Raw genomic sequence first — 21,262 nt, forward strand, 5'->3', positions numbered from 1 at the left:
ACATATGTTCCATCATGATTATATAATAATTATATTAGCCAAAGATTATGTTTAAGCCTCTGGTGCATCTGAAACTGTGCTCAAAATATCTCATTTAATCCTCATGACAAATATAATACTATTATGACATGTCCTATTCATTTGTCCATTTTGCAGATACACTAAAGCTTAGAGAGGATATTAACATGATAGTGACTGTAGGCTAATCTTCAAATCCATGCTGCCTGCCTGCAGTGAGAGTTCCTAGTGAATACATGGTACCATTATTAACCAGCATAAAATTCCATAGTGTACTAGATTCTGCAAATTATTTCTTGCAGGTAATGTTGAAAAATCAATTGCCTTAGAAGAGGAGAATTAACAAAAAAATGAAGAAAATTGAAATTTTCTCTTTAGCATACAGGAAGGGACTGGACATATGCTGATATAGTCTGGTTATTCCTTTCCAAAAAGGTAATGTGAATTACTGCAGTGGTTAGACATTTTGTTGTTTGACCTCTAAAGGATCAGAGATCAGACAGTAAGCATCAGTGATACACAGTAAGGAATTACACTAAGAAGTGGTGCTATAGAAACAAAATAAAAGAAAACCCTCCTTATTTTACTTATCTTTAAAAAAATTCTTTTGGTTTATATATTTATTGAGAGAGAGAATCCCAAGGAGGCTCTGCACTATCAGTGTGGAGCTCGACGCAGGGCTTGATCTCACAAACAGTGAGATCATCACCTATGCCAAAATCAAGAGTCAGATGTTTGACTGTACCACCCAGGAGCCTCTCTTCCTTTTGAATTTTCAGGTGATAGATTCCCTTTCTCCACAGGACTCTAAATAGCGGCAATTTGGTGGATTGAAGATTTGAGTAAAGCAACAGACCATAGGTATCTCTTATTCTTACTTCTTAATCATTGGGTAGAGCAATGTACACCAATTACATTCAAAGTGTAGTAAGAGAAAAGTCTTAGACCTAACTATCAAGGGCCGAGAAACAATAATGTTTTTTTTATGTGCCATGCAATCCCTAACTGACAAAGTGAGACTAAGAAAATGGATAGAAACATTTTTTGCACCATACATATCTCAGGGTTTGTTCGGTATATGGTCTGGGAAGGGTAAGAAATATAGGAAAGAGCAAGAGTAAGGGGGAAAGGGAGGAAGGTGTAATCTTGGCTTTTTAAAAGGTCTTTATAATTGACACACAGTAAGCTGCACATATTAAAGGCAGGCGATTTGATAAATTTCGACCCACAGACATGCCCGTGAAATGATCTCAACTATCTAGATAATGAACATATCCATCACCTCCAAAAGATGCCTCATTTCCTTCATAATTCCTCTATTTCATCTGGTATCTTTTATTTCACATCATTTTTCTGAGGTTCATCTGATAGTTCATTCCTTTTTATTGCTGAGTAGTATTCCATTGTATATATTTTCCATAATTTGTTTATCAACTTATTGCTGATGAACATTTGAGTTGTTTCTAGTTTGAGCTACTACAGTGAAACTGCTCTGAACATTTTTGTGTTAAGTCTCTGTATGGACATGATATCATTTTCCTTAGTGAATATCTAGAAGTGGAATGGCTAGGTCATTGAGGTGTGTGTGTACATATATATTTTTAATTAATAGATTTTGGGTGGAGTTTTAAGTTTATATTAAAAAATGGAGTGAAATGTACAAATTCCTATACAGCCCCTTCAATTTCCCTTATTTTCAACATCCTGTATTAGTGTAATACATTTGTTACAATTGATGAGTCAATATTGATGCATTATTGTTAATTAAAGTCCATGGTATACATTAGGGCTCACTCCTTGTATCGTACATTCTATGGGTTTTGACAAGTGTATGATGACTTGTGACCACCATTACAGAATCATACACACTAACAGTTTTGCTATCCTAAAAAAATCCCGTGATCTACTTATTCATCTCTTTTGAATGCATTTTTTAAAATTGACAGAGAAATATTACAAATGTAGAAAGATATATTCTCTCTCTGAAGTAGGAAGAAGAGGTGAGCAGGAAGACAGCAAAGATGAAAGATATGGGGTTAAAGTAGTCCTAGTGATCATTCCCTGCTGAGAGAGCTACAAATTGCAAAACAACTAATGTCCCTTTTTCCCTTTTCCTAACAGAATGGAAAATTGAGGGTTAATTTACTGAATGTTACTCACACAACACTGATGAGGCAGGACTCAAGCACAGAATTTGTTAGTCCTCTTAGGAACTACACCATCAAGAAAACTGGGACACAGAGATCATTTTTTAAATGAGCAATTAACATTTTAGAAGCCTAGCCTCACCAGGATGTACTGCTGGAATATAATAATATTTTACAAAGAAATAAATTAACGAAAATGGCCTTCAACAGATTGCTCTATAATGGAGAGCACCAAAGCCTGCATTTTACTCCCTGAAACTCTAGCTTAGGCCATTTTTAAAGACCAGAATATGGAACTAGACAGAATCAGATTTGAGTGTATGACTTATGGCTTCGTGGGATGTTTTGAGAGGTTCTGAAACAACTGCGCTCCAACATACTTCCTCCCTTGGCTTGTCACATTGTTTTCATACAATCTGAGAGGCAAATGGCTCTGAGCTAATTTGCAGATGTTTAGTGTTAATGTAGCTGCCTCTCCATGTGCACATCAGTATCACTCAGTGTATTTATTAGCTGAGGACAATGATAGGACAGGAGATTGGAGAAAAGGGAAGGCCTGGAACAACACAATTTTAGGACACTGGGAATTTCTGAGATGATCAGGTTGGTGTAAAAAATTTATGGCAACCAGAGGCAGTATGAGGGAATTAGGTACCCAGGAATCAGGTAAAGAGGGTCTACAGCAGTGGAAGAAGAAAGCCAAAGGGAAAATAAGAAAACAATAAACCACACACTGCATCTATCAGAGGACTGCAGAGGTCCTGTCCCAGGCATATGATTCACACTAGATTCAGTTTTAATGTGCCAAGAAGAAAGAAAGATAAAAGAAGGTAAGATGGGTATATTTGTCAATAATCTTCCATTGCATCCACTCATTAGTATTCATCTCTGTTTCTACTCTAACAGTCTCCTTCCAAATGTACCACATATTTCCAGAAAAGTGGAAAAAAGCACAAGGAACTGATAGAGTGGGCTATGATTAAAAGATATTTGTAGCAGATACTGACCATGACTTGCCCATACTTTGCTGATCTTTCAATGTAATTGACAACTGTCAGTATCTTCATCTGTACCTGAGATTTTTTTTTCTTCCTGAAATTGGAAATATCAAGGAATTAATACTCTTCTCCCTCCTACCTAGCATTCCTTAACTAATGACTGCCTGGCTCCTTGGACAGGATAATTTTGAGGCAACTGTTTTCCACATTTCCCAGGATTTTCTCATGAGTTTAAGTTCCTCTAGCCCCCTATGGTATCTGGCTTAATAGAATGCCTTTTATCCACTGCCTTCCCTTCCCAGGACCACTTCCACACCTCCTTACCAGTTATATGTGTTTCCCAAATAGGTTATTCTTCACTTCAATCTCTCTCTCCAATTCTGTCCCTGGAAGAGAAGTCAATAAACAAAGAAGAACTTATTGTATTACTAATATCTGGGAAGTAATTATAGGTAATTTTTTTAATTGGTAAGATCCATTTATTAGGGTTACCTTCTTCACGAAACATGGAACTTAGACTTCAGTTAGATTTAACAGACATTTTAGGAGTAGGTACACTATGACAGATATTTTACTTGGCTCATTAGCATGTTATTTTCTTCTCATTGACTAATTACACTCTAAGTTCATTAATAACTAAGATTTTCATCCACTCAATTAATGACCTTTGTTTTTCTAAGTTTCAACAGCCATGAGATAAATGACAACATCACAATAACAACCAATAAAATATTTTTTTGGTTATGCCCAGATTATTGGGTAGACTTCCAAATCCTCCTTTTGAAAATCTCTATCCCAAAGCAAAATTATGGGGGAGGAACATCTTGATTGTTTTCACAGAGTCCCCTTCTTTATCATGTAGCATATGCCATTTATGTACCCCTCTACCCTAGCTCTTCTTCCTGAAGCATCTCTTTGAAATACCTATTGTCCAAATTGATTTTGGACAGTTGGTTATTGACTGAAGTTGAAGTTGCTTATTTCTGTTACCATACATCAGTAATGCTTCGAAAGTAACAGAATACTTGGCTCACATTAGCTGCAACACTAAAGACAATGAATTAGCTCATTTAACAAAAAGTTTGGAAGTCAATAACTTCAGAACTTATGCAGTAGCTGGATGCTATCTTCAAGGACCTATTTTTTTTCCTGCTCTGTCCAACTCAGTGTGTTGAAATATTGCTCCTCTTGGTTACAGAATGACTGCTAGAGCACTGCATGTTACAGCATTCTAAGTGGTAAGGAAAGGAAAGAAGCACTCATACAAAAAGGTGCTTTTCCTTGTTTTATTAGAAAAAAATTTGAATACAAGCAGAGTTCTCTTCATGTCACATGGGCTACTGGATCATGTGACCACATTAACTACTTGCTAACAAAGCACACTGATTGATTTAGGCCATTCGTGATTTATCTTCCCAACTTGGAGAGAGCTCCAATAAGAAAAATAAAATAGGCATTCTGCTAACAAATATAATGAAGGGATGGTTGATAGATGTAATGAATGGTGTCTGTCTGTCATGCTGCAGTGCCTATTGACATCCACCAAAGTGCTTCTCTGCAAAAAGCCAGCATCATGGTCTTGGTTAATGAGAATTACTCTCTTTTTACTTTTTAAACCACTCCATTGAGGTATGGTTGACACAAAATGCTGTACATATTTAATGTATCCAACTTGGTGAGTGTGGAGAGAAGTATATCTCCATGAAACCACAATACAATCTATGCCATAAACATACCCATTACCTCCAAAAATTTCCTGCTGTCCTATTTATTATTACTGTTATAAGAACATGTAGCATAATGTTTACTCTCTTTGAAAATTTTTAAGTAGGCAATATAGTATTATTAATTATAGTTTCTGTGCTATGCAAATCTTTACGACTTATGCATCTTGTATAACTGAAGCTTTGTACCCTTTGGTCAATAACTTTCATCTTATCCCCTCTCCCCAGCTCATGGCAACCACCATTCTATTCTCTGCTTCTATGAGTCTGCTTTAGCTTCCTCATCTGAGTGGTATCACATAGGATTTGTCATTTACTCTTGGATTGCTTTTTATGCATTTGAAAGCTGCGTTTCCCTTAATTTATAATGTTTTATAGATTTTTTTGCAGGGGGAATTCTTTTGTTTGTAGTCCTCTTCCTTTATTAAACATATCCTTCAACCTTGGATGAAGTCGAAGGATCAAGAATGATAAACTCTGTATTACGATCCTCCTTGTTATCAGTATGGAAATGCTGTTACTGCACCAAACCTGTATGTCTGACTCCTTTCACACTTTGCATTTCTTTCTTTCTCATAACTCTGATCAAAATTATATGAAACAGACCTCTGTTGATACCACAGTCTCCACAGAAATATCTGAATCCTAGTGTGAGTACAACTTTCACTCCATATGAGACCCTCATATATATACAGACACCCACCTAGATTTTACTCTTCTGTTTTTCTTATGGGTCTAGCTCTTCTCTTTCAGGATTTTTAATTTTCTCATATAACTATTTATTATCAGAGTTATGGAGATAAAAGTTGAAAAGAGTGAAGCATCTTAGTCTCTGCTTTCCTGGCATGAATTATCTTCAATTTTTCCTAATACCCATATTAATTGTTTAGGTGAAAGGTAGAAAAAAAGATGAAAAACAATTTAATGGCTAAATTTCCTAAGATACTAAATTCAGTGTTTAAGCTCAGGGAGGCATAATTTATCCTGTACCAATAATATGATATTCAAGTGCAAAGTCTTCCTATAATTTATGTTTATTTCTGTCCTAGATTCACTTTAAGTGCACACATAAGAATGAAAATTGCATGACCTTTCTCTAATTATCTACAAGGAGATTAAAGGTCTATAAAATAAGGTATAATGACATCTTCCAGATTGACATGGTTATTAATTCTAGAAATCTTTTCCAGTAGCTCAGCTTTTGCCTACCAATAGTTAATTTTATCTGCAGAATTCTTTATTATACACTATCTTCCTTGACAATCACATTTATTCACTACTAGGGTATCCATATGCTGATGACTACCAAATCTTTATCTCAAGCCTTGATGTCTCTTTAGAGTATTAACTGGGTATATGACATTTTCACTTGCCTTTACTTATCCTATAGGTACCTTAACTACAGATTCAAAACTGAATATATCATCTTCTCTGCCAAATCTACTCCTATTATTATTATCTCTATTTCAGGGCATTGAACCATGGAGTCATCTAATCTTTTAAGTCAGGGTTCTTTAAGTTATGTTTGATTCTCTCCTTTCCTTAATCTCCTACTTTGATAAGACAGTATTAGTCCTATCAATATTCATTCCCAGTTGGAGTAGCTGGTTGGTTCTGTCTACCTACTTTCAAATTTTTACCCTAGTTAAATCACCATCTTCTTTAACTTAGATATTATATCATTTTAAAAGTTATATTTTATCTACCAATAAGATCTAATCTCATGTGTTCTAATCTACACTCCATAACACAGCCAGAAAATTTTCTAAGACATAATTTTGTCCTGCTTCCTTACACCAATCAATTCTTTCATTTACTCTTGGTATGCTAACAAGGTTCCCTATGTGAGTCTTAACTCACTTCACATTCCACTTTGATGACACTTTGCAGAAATACTATTCAGGATTATACTATCTATGACTTTGGTCCTTTTGCAGGTGTTCCTACAAAGAGAAATTCTATAATTTTTTCCTCATTCTCCATACTTCACCATTCCCACATAAAATCTACCATATGACCTATATTTTCATCCACGTAAGAAAACGTCATCTCCTCACTGCCATCACTATAGTCAATATACCTCTCTATTACAGACCTTGGTTATCTGGGTCTTCCTTCCTTTTAGACTGCATATTCCTTGGGGCAAGGAAGAATGAATTATTTACCTTGGGATGCTCCAGGCACTATACAAGGTCTAGCACAAGTAGGATCTCAGTAAAAGAGTGGTTGAATAGATGAGTAAACATGTATTGCTCATTTTTCCACCTATACTTTGTTTCTTGCTTTATTCCTAAAACATTAGGGATAATTTCCTACCCCTTCCCAGTTTTTTGTTATTATTACTTACTTACTTAATTAATTAATTAATTTACTTACTTATTTTAGTGTTTATTTATTTTTGAGAGAGAGAACGAGAAAGATAGAAGAGACAGACAGACACGGAGGGCAAAGAGACAGGGAGACACAGAATCCAAAGCAGTCTCCAGGCTCTGAGCTGACAGCACAGAGCCCGACACAGGGCTCAAACCCACCAACAGTGACATAATAACCTGAGCCGAAGTGGGACACTTGACTGAGCCACCCAGGCACCTTTCAATTCCCAGTTTTATATGCTCATATTCTAATGCTTATTCTAGACAGATTTTAGAGAAAATTACTTTGAAACTAAATCTGTAGCCTATTTGAAGAAAAGAAGGATAGGAAGAGGAAAGGATAAAATGAAGAAAGGAAAACTTCCTGGACCTCTCATATCTTGTTCTTTACATGGCTCTGGAGGAATTCAGCTCATGGAAAGAGTAGCAACGTGGAACTTTCACTCCCTCAGATTCATTACCCTGTTTTGTGTGTCCTTTCCTAGAGTGACACTCATTTCATATATATATAGTTTCATTTCATATTGCCTCACTCCTCTGAGCACTTCACCACTGTCTCTAAACTTTTTGATAGTTTTACAAGTCTCTCAAATCTCCATATACCAAAGTTGACAATTTTCTGACTGCAGTTTTCACTGATAATGCTTTATGTTAAAATAGATACACTTTCGAGGAAACTGAAGTATAAATTTAAATTTTTTTAACATTTATTTATTTTTGAGACAGAGAGAGACAGAGCATGAACGGGGGAGGGTCAGAGAGAGAGGGAGACACAGAATCTGAAACAGGCTCCAGGCTCTGAGCAGTCAGCACAGAGCCCAACGTGGGGCTCAAACCCACGGACAGTGAGATCGTGACCTGAGCTGAAGTCGGACACTTAACCGACTGAGCCACCCAGGCACCCCTGTAGTATAAATTTAGATTCATAAACTTGATTCCAAAAGTATTATATTCTTTGTGGAAATAGCATTGGTAAACATTTTAACTCTCTGTGCTGTATGCACTACTTGGATATACAATAAACTGAAAAATGAGTGGCTCCAAAGATATTTAATAAATGGTTCCAGTTTGTGAACTTCTAGATTGTTCTAGGCATGATTATGAGCATTTTGAATTTGTAAGGGATGCTGAGTGCTGAAGCCAAGGGGGAAAAGACAGAGTAGCTTCTGAGGAGAGCTGAAACTAGCCAAATCCCTTCTCCTAGCGGAGATTAAACCAACAAATTGTGTTACTTGGAATTATGGCTGGAAAGGGAAATTTCTAAGTTTTAGAGATTAAAAATCAGAAGTATATGCAGAGGAGAGGTGAATGATAAGAACTGTTAATTAATTAAAAGGAGATTTCAAACTTGCTGCTTAAAATCAAAATTCAAGGTGTCAGAAACAGTTACAAAGTGGGGAAATTAAAATCAAGAGGGACAAGTACAAGAAGAATTGGTGTCAAGTTAACCTCAAATTAGGATAATTGTCTGTAGTTTGGTATCTATAGTTACCTCAAGTCTGTCAGTTATGAGGATAAAACATTCACACTTGAAGACAGGAGAAAAGATAAACAGAGATTTGGAGTCCCTCATTCTTGATTACTCTTCAGGCCTGGGTCATTTTTTAGGGAATAGAAAAATACAGCTAGGCCTGGAAGGAAAAGTCTATGATTAACAATAATAAAAAATAGACTTCATACTTCTGAGGCTATTTTTTATTTTATTTATTTAAATTTTTTTAATGTTTAGAGAGAGAGAGAGAGAGAGAGAGAGAGAGAGCGAGCGAGAGCGAGCATGAGCAGGGGAGGGGCAGAGAGAGAGGGAGACACAGAATCCAAAGCAGGCTCGAACCCACCAACAGTGAGATCATGACCTGAGCCAAAGTTAGACGCTTAACCGACTGAGCCACCCAGCTGCCTCTCAGGCTTTTTAGATTAAATCTTTTAACATTCTGAGAAACAGAATGCCAAAATCTTACCTGATAGAACACTAGTCCACCAAACTCATTCTTGTAGTGGCTGCTCAAAGTGACTTCAATCCAATAATGTCAACCCAGGCCACACAATTGAAGAGGAAAGATTTCATAATTTTAAATATTTTCAAGGTGTTCCAGCACCTTTCATAAAGTGTTAAAAAACTTTTCTTTTTTGTGACCCTGCATAGACAGGTTTCAAGCATTACCACGTAAGAACTGACGACTATTTATATAAAGCAGCCTGGAGCCAGAAACACATGGAAACCTTAAGCAAATTGATATCAAGTAGGATTTCATTTCTTATAAAGTCATAGTTTTGGGATTTGGGAAATATTAGATAATAAAGGTTTTTGAAGCAAGTTAAAACCTTTGAATTTGTGAAGAAGTGAATTTTATATAATCAGTGGGTTAAGTTTATGTACCATTTTGACAATGGGACAAAGGGGAGTTCTTAGAATAATAAGACCAAGAGACAAGTGTAGGATTAGAACGAGCCAATGCCATATGCCAAAAAGGGAATTAGCACAGAAGAAATGCAATTTCACAGGATTTGTAGAAAAGCTTTCCCATCAGCAATCAAAGGTCTACTGTGGGAGGAACTCGCTATGTCACATGCCTGTGACAGCTGCTGTAGAAGCACAGAAAATTTATGGAGTTTTCCTTTAGGAAGAAAAAAGATAAAAAGCAGATTTTAAAAAGCCACACAGACAAACTATAGCCCAGAAGCTTTGGTTTGAAAGGCATCATTTCATCCCGGACAATACTGTGTAATTGGACATAACCCAGATGAAGTGTTCTGATCTCAGACCTGCCACTAATGAGTTGTACAACCTCAGACAAGTCTCTTGACAGCTCTGTGTCTCAGCATTCACATTTGTAAAAGGAGGGGGTTGAGATAGATGATTGTTGCAGTTCCTTCTCCCTCTGTGATTCAGTGAAATGCTAAAAGATCTAGTGAGAAACTTTATATTTCAAACTGCCTCTAACTCTGTACATATACAAACCAAATAAGCCATAATTTAGATAATATAATAGAGACGCCATTTTATCATGATACTTTGTCAGCTTTAGTCCCCAAACTGTATATAAGCTAGAATGTACTTGAAAAGTAACAGGATCTGTACTGTGTTCAGCTGTCAACACGAGCTGCATATTGGTTGACAGAGCCATCTATTCTATTTTGGATGAGAAAATTTGACTGGGTCTTAAAAGAAATATATTACAAGGTCAAGAAAAGGCAGAGTACATTATTATTCTAAATATGCCTTAAAACATGGTGACAATGATACTATTTCTTCTTTTAATGTTTTTTATTTATTTTGAGGGTGGAAAGGAAGAGAGAGAGAGAGAGAGAGAGAGAGAGAGAGAGAGAGAGAGAGAATATCCCAAGCAGGCTCTGCATTGTTAGCACAGAGCCCATGGGCTTGATCCCATGAACTGAACTGTGATATCAGGACCTGAGGTGAAATCAAGTCAGATACTTAAATCCACTGTGCCACCAGGTGCCCCACAATGCTATTATTTCTAACAAAATGTTTATATATGCCCTAAAACATTTCTGAAAGGGTAGCTCACATTTGCTAATTTTGGCAATTTTGCAGGACAAAGACCCATGCTTTGCTGAACTATCAGCAACAATAAAATTAAGGATGAGAAGCATTATGGGAAGAAAGAATATGGGGTAGATTCATCTTTCGTTATTCACTTACTAAATACATTGTGCCAAAAACAAATGCTGTGGGAAAGTTGTCTGCCTAACAGAATGTGTTTAAAAGCATGTAGGTGCCTTAACCAAAAATAATGGAAAACAATAGTGTAGTGAAATGAAAAATTACACACCTGTACAAGTCCCCAACCTTCATTAGCATCATTTATCAAAATAAAACGCGGTAACTTCAGTTTGCCAAGAAAAATTGAGTGTTGCTTCAGTGCTTTGTTTCCCCCCATTGAAAAATATTGGGCTACTTACAAACAATGCTTCTTTTTGTTAATGCAAAACTACACAAATCTGTATCCCTAGGAAGACAAAATGTTTCACTATGGTGAGTGGCAAACATTCCCAGATTTAGTACAAAAGCAAACACAGAGTAACAGCCTGTCCTGCAGAAAGCCACACAAACAAGTCAGGTATGAGAAGCAGCCAAGGGTGCCTATTTCCTACTTTTATTCCATTTCCTTACATCGTGTAATGTAAAGAGCCAATTACCCAAGTGCTTTATGAAGACTATATAAGTGCCCTAATTGGATGGTCTAGTTATCTGAGGAATTCTGAGTTCACTGTTGTCTAGGTTCAGATAAAGAAAGGGAATGCAGAGTCATCATAGTAAAACCAAAAACGAATAAAAAACAATTTTATACAGACAAAAATAATAAAAACTCTCACCAACTAACTTCAGGTACCTCTGTTTAGGGAGCAGCTGGGTCACAAAACAAAACATAGACTTTGAACCAAAAAAAAAAAAAACCCACTTGTAACCATAAAAGAAAAGATGTGATAAGAGTGATTCCTCACAGAGTATCCAAGTAGATTTCTCTCTGTAATTCAACACGTTTCAAATGACAGGACTTGCATTGTATTCCTTAGGGCATGAATCCACCAACACGGAGATCTCATTACAGCATCACAAAATGTTTTCTGATATCCAATTCCGCCCCCTCTTTTTTTAAAGCTCCCTGGACTACCTTAAATATACCTGCTCTCCCACTGGAGTTCAGGTTTCCCTGGAGCCAGGGTAATTCTAAGAGTTACCTGATGCTCTCCTCTATGCCTCTTGCTCCCTTGACCTTACCCCTCCCTCCATGATGCTCAGGCTGCAACTGACCATGTCAGATGCAAATTTGTTTTCCTGGGTTCCTTTCTTGTTTCACTGTCCTTAGTTGCCCCCCTCCCCAAGTCTCTTCTCTCTTTAAAAAAAACACTTTAGGGTATCCTTTACCTCTTCTCCTCCATGCTTTTCATATTGTTACTGACTATATGCTTTCTTTACAATCTGTGAGGAATGATGAATCAAATTTCCCCTCAACTTTGACCATACCAAACTGTAGTTCTGAATTTTAATCTGTTGATCTTTCCATTAAAAAAGAAAGCTCTAAGAATCTCAAGTTTGACAATAATTCACTTTCCAAATGCATGGTTAGGAATAAAAGATGGAAAGAAAACAACATGATACTGAATTTTTTTCAATAGTCAATTTTTTTGTCTTATTTTTAGGTACAATTATTAGGACCAAGTATTAGTGGGCTTAAATGACTTGGAGATGAAAGATTTATTTTCCATTGTTTTGTGAGCTTTTAAAAAATCTGACCCAGCTCCCAAGCAATCATTCTAATAACTGCCTGCTCTGAGAAACACAGTGTGAGGATGTTTTAAAGAGGTATTTGACCTGAACACAAAATTCCAATGCTTTCCCTAACTTTCCAGAAATATACTATTTGCATCTTTCCTTATAAGGTGTAAGTTTGCTATAGACAATACAAAATTGTATTAACTCCTCAATCATTCAATATCTCTTATAGGTAAGGAAACTACTATTCACTATTTTCCTCCATCTTTTGTCTGTCAGGTGCTTGGTTAAAAGCTTTAACATGTTCAATAATCATCACACATCCTGCAACAGAAATGCCATATCCCCATTTTCACACATGAGAAAACTAAAGCTGCAAGAGGTATATTTAGTTGCCCAAAGTCACATCAAGAGTGTATAACAGAAAGTACTGTTAGATGGCAACTAATAAAGATCATCTTGAATCAAAGTATTTGTCAAAGACCAAGACTTTGAGTTTTAACGATGTATATCATTAAGTGTAAGAAGTATGGCTATTATTCAAAGACCTTGTCGAATTCTGCTTCCTTTCTTCTTCTATATCAACTAGATAATAGGTATATATCTTTATTCTTCTCTGTTACCAACCATATAAGTTATCTGGAGGATTCAATAATTTGTGAGACTTCCATCTTTTGGTTATTTTCAGATAGTTTCAGAGTCTTCTTTAGCTTAAGAATCAATATTATGAAAGATCCTTTTCCTCTACTGATTAAAAAGACAAATTGGATTAGATTGTTATCCACTGACGTTGGTTCAACAGTTTATAACATGTTCTCTTGAGTTAAAAGAACTACTTCAGTCTAAGAAACATTTTTTCATTTCTTCACAACTGAGGACTCTATTCCAATAATTTTATTGAGTTCAACTCACTAGCTGAATAAGGAAGAGTTTCCTTTTTTCTGGCTTCCTAATTACCATCTGACTGTTTTTCTATTCATTTATGTGCATGTTTTTGCATATGACACTTGTCCTTTGCAAATTACTTTTGCATATCACTAGGTATGAAAAAGATATGCATTCCCAAATAATTTGTACATTTTGTAAAAGTAAAAATTTACTCTTTAAAAAGGATTCTTATATAATGTAACTTATTAAATAATTGTAAAGTAATTGCTTCAAATAATTCTAAAAACACATAGTTTGGCAGAATAAACTGACTGTTAAACATCCTTGGAAAGGACTGCTACAGCAGCTATTAGTTTTGGTTTGCTTTGCTTTACAAAAGAGATGCCTTTGGAAGAAATTTAAAACAGATTTTGAAAACTATATATGAAAGTGCACACACACATATTCAATTTCTAAAATTTTAAATACAATGAGTGGAATTGATAATGAATTTTTCACTTCAAATATAAGCATTAGAGATAATGCACCCAATGCCTATTAAAATCTATAAATGCTTGCACCAAAAAGAATACAATAAATAAAAATAAACTTAACCAAAGAGGTAAAAGATCTTATTCCAAAAACTATAAAACATGGATAAAAGAAATCGACGGGGACACAAACAAATGGAAAGATATTCCATGCTCATGGACTGGAAGAATTAATATTGTTAAAATATCCATACTACCGAAAGCAATCTATAGATTCAATGGAATCCCCACCAAAATATCAATAGTTTCACAAAACTAGAACAAATAATACTAAAATCTGTATGGAACCACAAAAGACCCTGAACAGCCAAAGTAATCCTAAGAAAGAACAAAGCTGGAGGTATCACAATCCCAGATTTCAAGATATATTACAAAGCTATAGTAATCAAAATTGTATGTTACTGGCACAAAAATAAACATACAGATCAATGGGACATAATTAAAACCCCCAAACTAAATCCATGATTATATGGTCAGTGAATCTATGACAAAGGAGGCAAGAATATACAATGGGAAAAAGACAGTCTTTTCAATAAATGGTGCTGGGAAAAACGTACATCTACATGCAAAGAATGAAACTGGACCACTTTCCTACAGGACACACAAAATTCATCTCCAAATGGATTAATGATCTAATGTGGGACCTGACACCATAAAAATTCTGGATTCTAGATATGTCTCCTGAAGCAAGGGAAACAAAAGCAAAAGTAACTATTGGGACAACATTAAAACAAAATGCTTCTGCACAGCAAATAAAACCATCAACAAAATAAAACAAACAAAAAAGTAACCTACTGAATGGAGGACATTTGCAAATGATATATAAGAAAATTAGGCAATTCACACAAACAATTCGATTAAAAAATGTGCAGAGGACCTGAAGACATACAGATGGCCAAGAGACACATGCAAAGATGCTTAACATCAGTCATCAGGGAAATGCAAATCAAAACTACAATGAGATACCACTTCACACCTGTCAGAATGCTAAAATCAAAATGACAAGAAATAACAAGTGTTGGCAAGAATGTGGACAAAGCGGAACCCTAGTGCACTGTTGGTAGGAATGTAAATTTATATAGCCACTGTGGAAAACAGTATTCATCTTCCTCAAAAATTTAAAAATGGGAATACCATATGATACAATAATTCTACTATTGGGTATTTACCCAAAGAAAATGAAAACATTAATCTGAAAGATATATGTACCCCTATGTTTATTGTAGCATTATTTACAACAGCTAAGATATAGAAGCAACCTAAGTGAGCATCAATAGAAGAGATGAAGAAAATATGTCTACACACACACACACACACATGCACAGGAATACTATAGGGTCATAAAAAATAATAAGATTGTGTCATTTGAATGAACATTATAGACCTAGAGTGTATAATGCTAAGTGAAAAAGTCAGACTGGAGAAACACAACATTAGGATTCCGCTCATAATTGGAATGTAAAACAAAATTAATACACAAAAAGCAGAATTGGACATATAAACACAAAGAACAAACTGATGGTTGCCACAGGGAAGGCAAGTTGGAGGCTGGGCAAAATAAGTGAAGGGAGAGGGAGATATAGGCTTCCAGTTATGGAATAAGTAAGTCACAGGAAGAAAAGACACAGCATAAGAAATACAGTCAATGATACTATAATAGTATGAATATAGCATAACATAACATAACCTTGTCAAATCACTAAATTGTACACCTAAAACTAATGTTGCAATGTGTGTCAACTATACTAAAAAAATTATCTAAAAATGTTATTTATAATAGTTATATTGAAAGTCTAGGGTAATTTTTAAATTTTTTGGTTTAAGTAATATTGAGTTCTGAATTGAAATTCATATTTCCTTTTCATAGAAATATATAGCTCTTGTTCCTTGGCTGTTTCTGAGGTCAGAACAAGTGAACTAAGAGTTAGTGCAATGAAATTTAGCATTGAAATAAAAGGCAAAGTAAAAAAAAAATGCAAATTGCCATCATTACATTATGTTCAATTAAGCAAGGCAATTTAGTTGAACATATATATTTCTATTAATTATAATACTTTTAGAGACCACGACCTCGAGCATTTTAACAGTTCTAAATTTTGCAGATATTTTGGTATAGATCATTGTAACATAGACCCATTTATTTGAAGTAATTCCAGTCTTTTATTCACAAAGAAATCAAAGAAATTTTTGTTTAACTTTTTCTTGGGAAATTGGTATCATTTTAACTCTGCTATGGGAATGGAAAGACCTACAGAGACAGACAACTACTCTTTTGTTTTTAAATATCATTTTGTATTTTTCCCTGGAAGAGCTGACCATTTCCCACAAATGTATTTTAAATGTTTAAAATATTTATTTGGAAAAGTCTATAAAGATGACACCAAAAATTTCAGCAAAAATGTTAACTTTTTTTTGTAGTTTGAGAAAATGTGTATTTTAAAATCTGAATTTTTAAAGTAGATATAACAGACAATTTAAGTAACAACCTTCATGTTTGTCCTTTTTAACACAGGTGAGGGGTATTTATTGGCATTGAATTACAAAATGTTAACTTCATTAAAAATGCAATTACCTCTTTGGTCAGATTTATTCCAAGGTACTTTATGATTTTTGGTGCAATTGTAAATGGGATCAATTCTTTGATTTCTCTTTCTGTTGCTTCATTATTGGTGTATAGGAATGCAACCAATTTCTGTGCATTGATTTTGTATCCTGTGACTTTGCTGAATTCATTAAGAGGTGAAAAATCTATACACTGAAAACTATAGAAAGCTTATGAAGGAAATTGAGGAAGGCACACAAAAAATGAAAAAAATATTTCATGCTCCTGGATTGGAAGAACAAATATTGTTAAAATGTTGATACTACCCAAAGCAATCTACATATTCAATGCAATCCCTATCAAAATAACACCAGCATTCTTCACAGAGCTAGAACAAACAATCCTAAAATTTGTATGGAAACAGAAAAGACCCCAAATAGCCAAAGCAATCTTGAAAAAGAAAACCAATGCAGGAGGCATCACAATCCTGGATTTCAAGCTGTATTACAAACCTGTAATCATCAAGACAGTATGGTACTGGCACAAAAACAGACACTCAGATCAATGGAACAGAATAGAGAACCTAGAAAGAGACCCACAAATGTATGGCGAACTAATCTTTGACAAAGCAGGAAAGAATGAATATTCAATGGAATAAAGACAGTCTCTTCAGCAAGTGGTGCTGGCAAAACTGGACAGCGATATGCAGACAAATGAACCTGGACCTCTTCTTACAACATACACAAAAACAAATTCAAAATGGATGAAAGAGCTAAACACAAGACAGGAAACCATCAAATCCTAGAGGAGAAAGCAGGCAAAAAACTTCTTTGACCTCGGCCACAGAAACTTCTTACTCAACACGTCTCCAGATGCAAGGGAAACAAAAGCAAAAATGAACTACTGGGACCTCATCAAAATAAAAAGCTTCTGTACAGCAAAGGAAACAATCAGCAAAACTAAAAGACAACTGATGGAATGGGAGGAGATATTTGCAAATGACATATCAGATAAAGGGTTAGTATCCAAAATCTATAAAGAACTTATCAAACTCAACACCCAAAAAACAAACAATCCCATGAAGAAATGGGCAAAAGACATGCATTGGAACTTCTCCAAAGAAGATATCCAGATGGCAAACAGACACATGAAAACATGCTCAACATCACTCATCATCAGGGAAATACAAATCAAAACCACAATGGGATATCACACCTCACACCTGTCAGAATGACTAACATTAACAATTCAGGCAACAACAGATGTTGGCGAGGATGCAGAGAAAGGGGATCTCTTTTGCACTGCTGGTGGGAATGCAAACTGGTGTAGCCACTCTGGAAAACAGTATGAAGGTTCCCCCCCAAATTAAAAACTACCCTACGACCCAGCAATTGCACTACTAGGCATTTATCCAAAGGATACAGGTGTGCTGTTTTGAAGGGACACATGCATCCCCATGTTTATAGCAGCACTATTGACAATAGCCAAAGTATGGAAAGAGCCCAAGTGTCCATCGATGGATGAATGGATAAGGAATATGTGGTATATATATATACAACGGAGTATTACTCGACAATCAAAAAGAATGAAATCTTGCCATTTGCAACTACGTGGATGGAGCTAGAGGGTATTATGCTAAGCAAAACTAGTCAGAGAAAGACAAAAATCATATGACTTCACTCATATGAGGACTTTAAGATACAAAACAGATGAACATAAGGGAAAAGAAGCAAAAATAATATAAAAACAGGGAGGGGGGACAAAACATTAGAGACTCTTAAATAGGGAGAACATACCGGGTTACTGGAGGGGTTGTGGGTGGGGGATGGGCTAAATGGGTAGGAGGCATTAAGGAATCTACTCCTGAAATCGTTGTACTTTATGCTAACTTGGATTTAAATTTTAAAAATTAATAAAAATAAATAAATAAATAAATAAGGAAAAATAATTAACGTAAGTTCTGCCAGACATTTTCAGGACATATATAGTAGGTCTTCGTATGATGCTGCCATTTTTTTTCAAAAATAAAAGCATGTTTTTAGGTAATGATATATAATGGACATTTTGTATGTGTGTGTAAAAAAATAAATTTTTTAACTGCAATTAAAAAAACGTGAAACAAAAAATAAAATAAAGGTACATTATAACTTTAAATTTATTTATTTAAATTTTATTTAAATAAAATACAGGTACAATAGACAATAAATGTCTATTGACATTTTGGATGTATGGCTCATATAAGCAAAAATTTTAAATTTTTCTTTGCGAATTTTTAAAAAGCTGTACTAATTTTTAACCATTTTAGTAGTTTCTCTTACTATTTTCATAATTACCTAGAAATTACATAGAAATATTACATATTTCTCTTGGAGTTTTAGACATATAATTACATTATATGAAAATAATAACTTTTCTACCTTTGTATATTTATAGTATTTTTCTCACATTTATTGCATTGCCTAATATTTATAGTCTAGGTAATTTTAATTTTCATGAGAAATCTTTGGTCCTGATTTTAATAAGAATAATTGATATTTTTACTCTTAACAATGTACTGGTATTTGTTTCAGGAAATCTGTAACCATAATCCTAAATCTCACCCTAAACCTGATACTAATTCTTAGCTTAAACTTCAATTATGTTCAGAAGCTTTCTATCTAATTCTAGTTCTGCAAGAGCTTCTTATTTGTTTTTAAATGAGGAGTACATCTTATGTATTATCTTGAAAAATTTTTTTAATTAAAAAATTTTTGGAGAATTTGTAAGTCATTTAATTTCAGTTCACTCTCACCTTTGATAGAACAGCTATATCTGGACCTTCCATTTATCCAACCTTAGAATGAATTCTCCCTGCCACTTTTCTACTTTTCATGAGCCCTGTTTCTTTCAATGTACACTGATTTTATTCCACAGAGAAAGAACTTATAAAAGTGGATAGGTTCCCAGACTAGGTGACAGAATACTACTTTGCCAGTGATTCAATGATGTAACTAAACTAGATTCCTAATAGTATGATTTCAGCTCTTTACTGTAGTTAGAACTCATAAATTTAAGCTCTAGACAGATCCCAGCTGTTCTCTTGGCACATGTGAGTGTTAGCAATATGGAGGGTCAATAGATTTCTAACATTTCTTAGATCTCAGCAGGATTTAAAATTAATAATGCCTATTTTCTAACCAGTCACCAAAGCTATAGCTGTCCAGCCTGCCAAGCGGGCCTATGTCATTCCTGGTCCCATGGGTCTGAGTGCTTCCTTAATGCTTTCAGCATACTGATATACTACAGAATCTGTCCATCTGCCAACACTTCTCATCAACACTGCCCTCATCCTTGCCACTATCAACTCTAGCTTAGACAAATGCTATTGTATTTCCACTCTTGACCTTTTAATATCCCTTCTATCCATTTCCGTACAGTAATCTGAAGAATATCAATAAAACATACGTCGGATCACATCACTTTCCCTCTCAAAACTTCAAATGGCTTTTACTTGCATAGAGGATGAAATGTAACATTTTACTATGTTCTACAAGGTCCTTTAGGACTGACCTACCTTACTATCCTTGCTTCATAAAACTCTTATTCACAACACTGGAGCCTGTCTGCACTTCCTTGGTTCCTGACAACCTTGCCAGCCTTTTTCTAACTCAGGAGCTGCTGAACCTGCTATTCTCTTCACGTGGGAGGCCCTTTTCCCCACTCACTGTCTAGATAATTCCATCTCTAGGTCTCAGTTGCAATGACACTTTCTTAAAGAAACCTTCCCTCATACCTTAAGCTAAATTCCTACCACCTACTATAGTATCTCTGAGCACACAATTATTTTCTTTTCCTATTACATATAATTGCATATTTCTAATAATTCCCTTCTATAAAATCATATGTGTTCTTTTTCTTCTCTCTGTATTTACAGGATCTATGCACACAAAGGTATGGTATTCAATATATATTATCAAAATTAGTGATTAATAAGTAAATTAATAGATGAAATAAATATGTTTCATTAGACCAAAACATTTGTCTATTGTCTCTATTTGACAACTCTTTTTAGTCATCATCCACAAAAGGTGTGTGCCATATTAAACACCTTACACCGTTTTACTTCCCCATTCCCTACCCTGCTCTTTGTCTTAAATTCAGTCCCAAAGAAAATTTACTCTTAGCTTACTACTTTGGACTCCCGACCATATTTGAGACAACACTGCCACACATCCACCAGCCTTTTAAGTTCATGATCTACTGAATTTCTCACATCTCCCTTTACCTCCATTCAACCAAGATCCAGAGATACCTACTTAACAATGACTTTTGTTACCAGCCTATATTTTGAGTACATATTATTATATTAATGATCTCTGTCTTGCTTTCCTCAGTAATTCTTCATATCTTTTTATAGATACCTTACTCTACATAGAAGTTAAAGTGTTTAAAAAATTCTTACATGTATAATATCATGGAGTTTTTAAAGGTAGTGAAGTATTTTACCCAGTGTTTCCACCTCTAAAATGTATGGCAGCTATGTCATCCTGAGGAGATAATCATTCCTTCAAATTTAAAATGTTCTCTTTTAGTGATCCAATTAGAAAATCCTAATGACATACCAGGACCTGTACACAGAAAACTAACATTAGTAAGAGGAACAAAATGTAAAACACTGAATTTTACCTGGTCTTCATAAAAAGAATTAGCAAGAATAAAATTTAGGGAACAGATAGGGTTTGGAAGGTAGGCTGTGTATTCTTGACACTATATGAATTGATTTTTTTCCCTCTACAGGACTTTTCTCTTTGAAAATGATGACATA

At 34.9% G+C, this 21,262-nt stretch overlaps 1 protein-coding gene across 25 annotated transcripts in view; it reads right to left on the bottom strand.

Annotated features, from left to right (window-relative positions):
- Window positions 1-21,262, bottom strand: part of XIRP2 (xin actin binding repeat containing 2) — a 698,239-nt gene that overhangs the window by 373,120 nt on the left and 303,857 nt on the right. For 23 of the 25 annotated variants that reach the window (XM_047872634.1, XM_047872633.1, XM_047872623.1 and 20 more), the window contains 2 exons: window positions 3,488-3,549; window positions 3,173-3,257 (listed from right to left, as the gene is read on the bottom strand). In XM_047872634.1, coding sequence (XP_047728590.1) covers window positions 3,173-3,232 — 60 coding nt within the window. In that variant the 5' untranslated portion in view covers window positions 3,233-3,257; window positions 3,488-3,549. Of the gene's footprint in view, window positions 1-3,172; window positions 3,258-3,487; window positions 3,550-3,655; window positions 3,659-12,082; window positions 12,087-20,035; window positions 20,047-20,666; window positions 20,677-21,262 lie in introns of those variants that run through there. The other 2 variants (XM_047872627.1, XM_047872628.1) reach the window with 2 other exon arrangements.

This window comes from Prionailurus viverrinus, chromosome C1 (genome assembly GCF_022837055.1).
Source record: "Prionailurus viverrinus isolate Anna chromosome C1, UM_Priviv_1.0, whole genome shotgun sequence".
In the NCBI taxonomy this organism is placed as follows: Eukaryota; Metazoa; Chordata; class Mammalia; order Carnivora; family Felidae; genus Prionailurus; species Prionailurus viverrinus.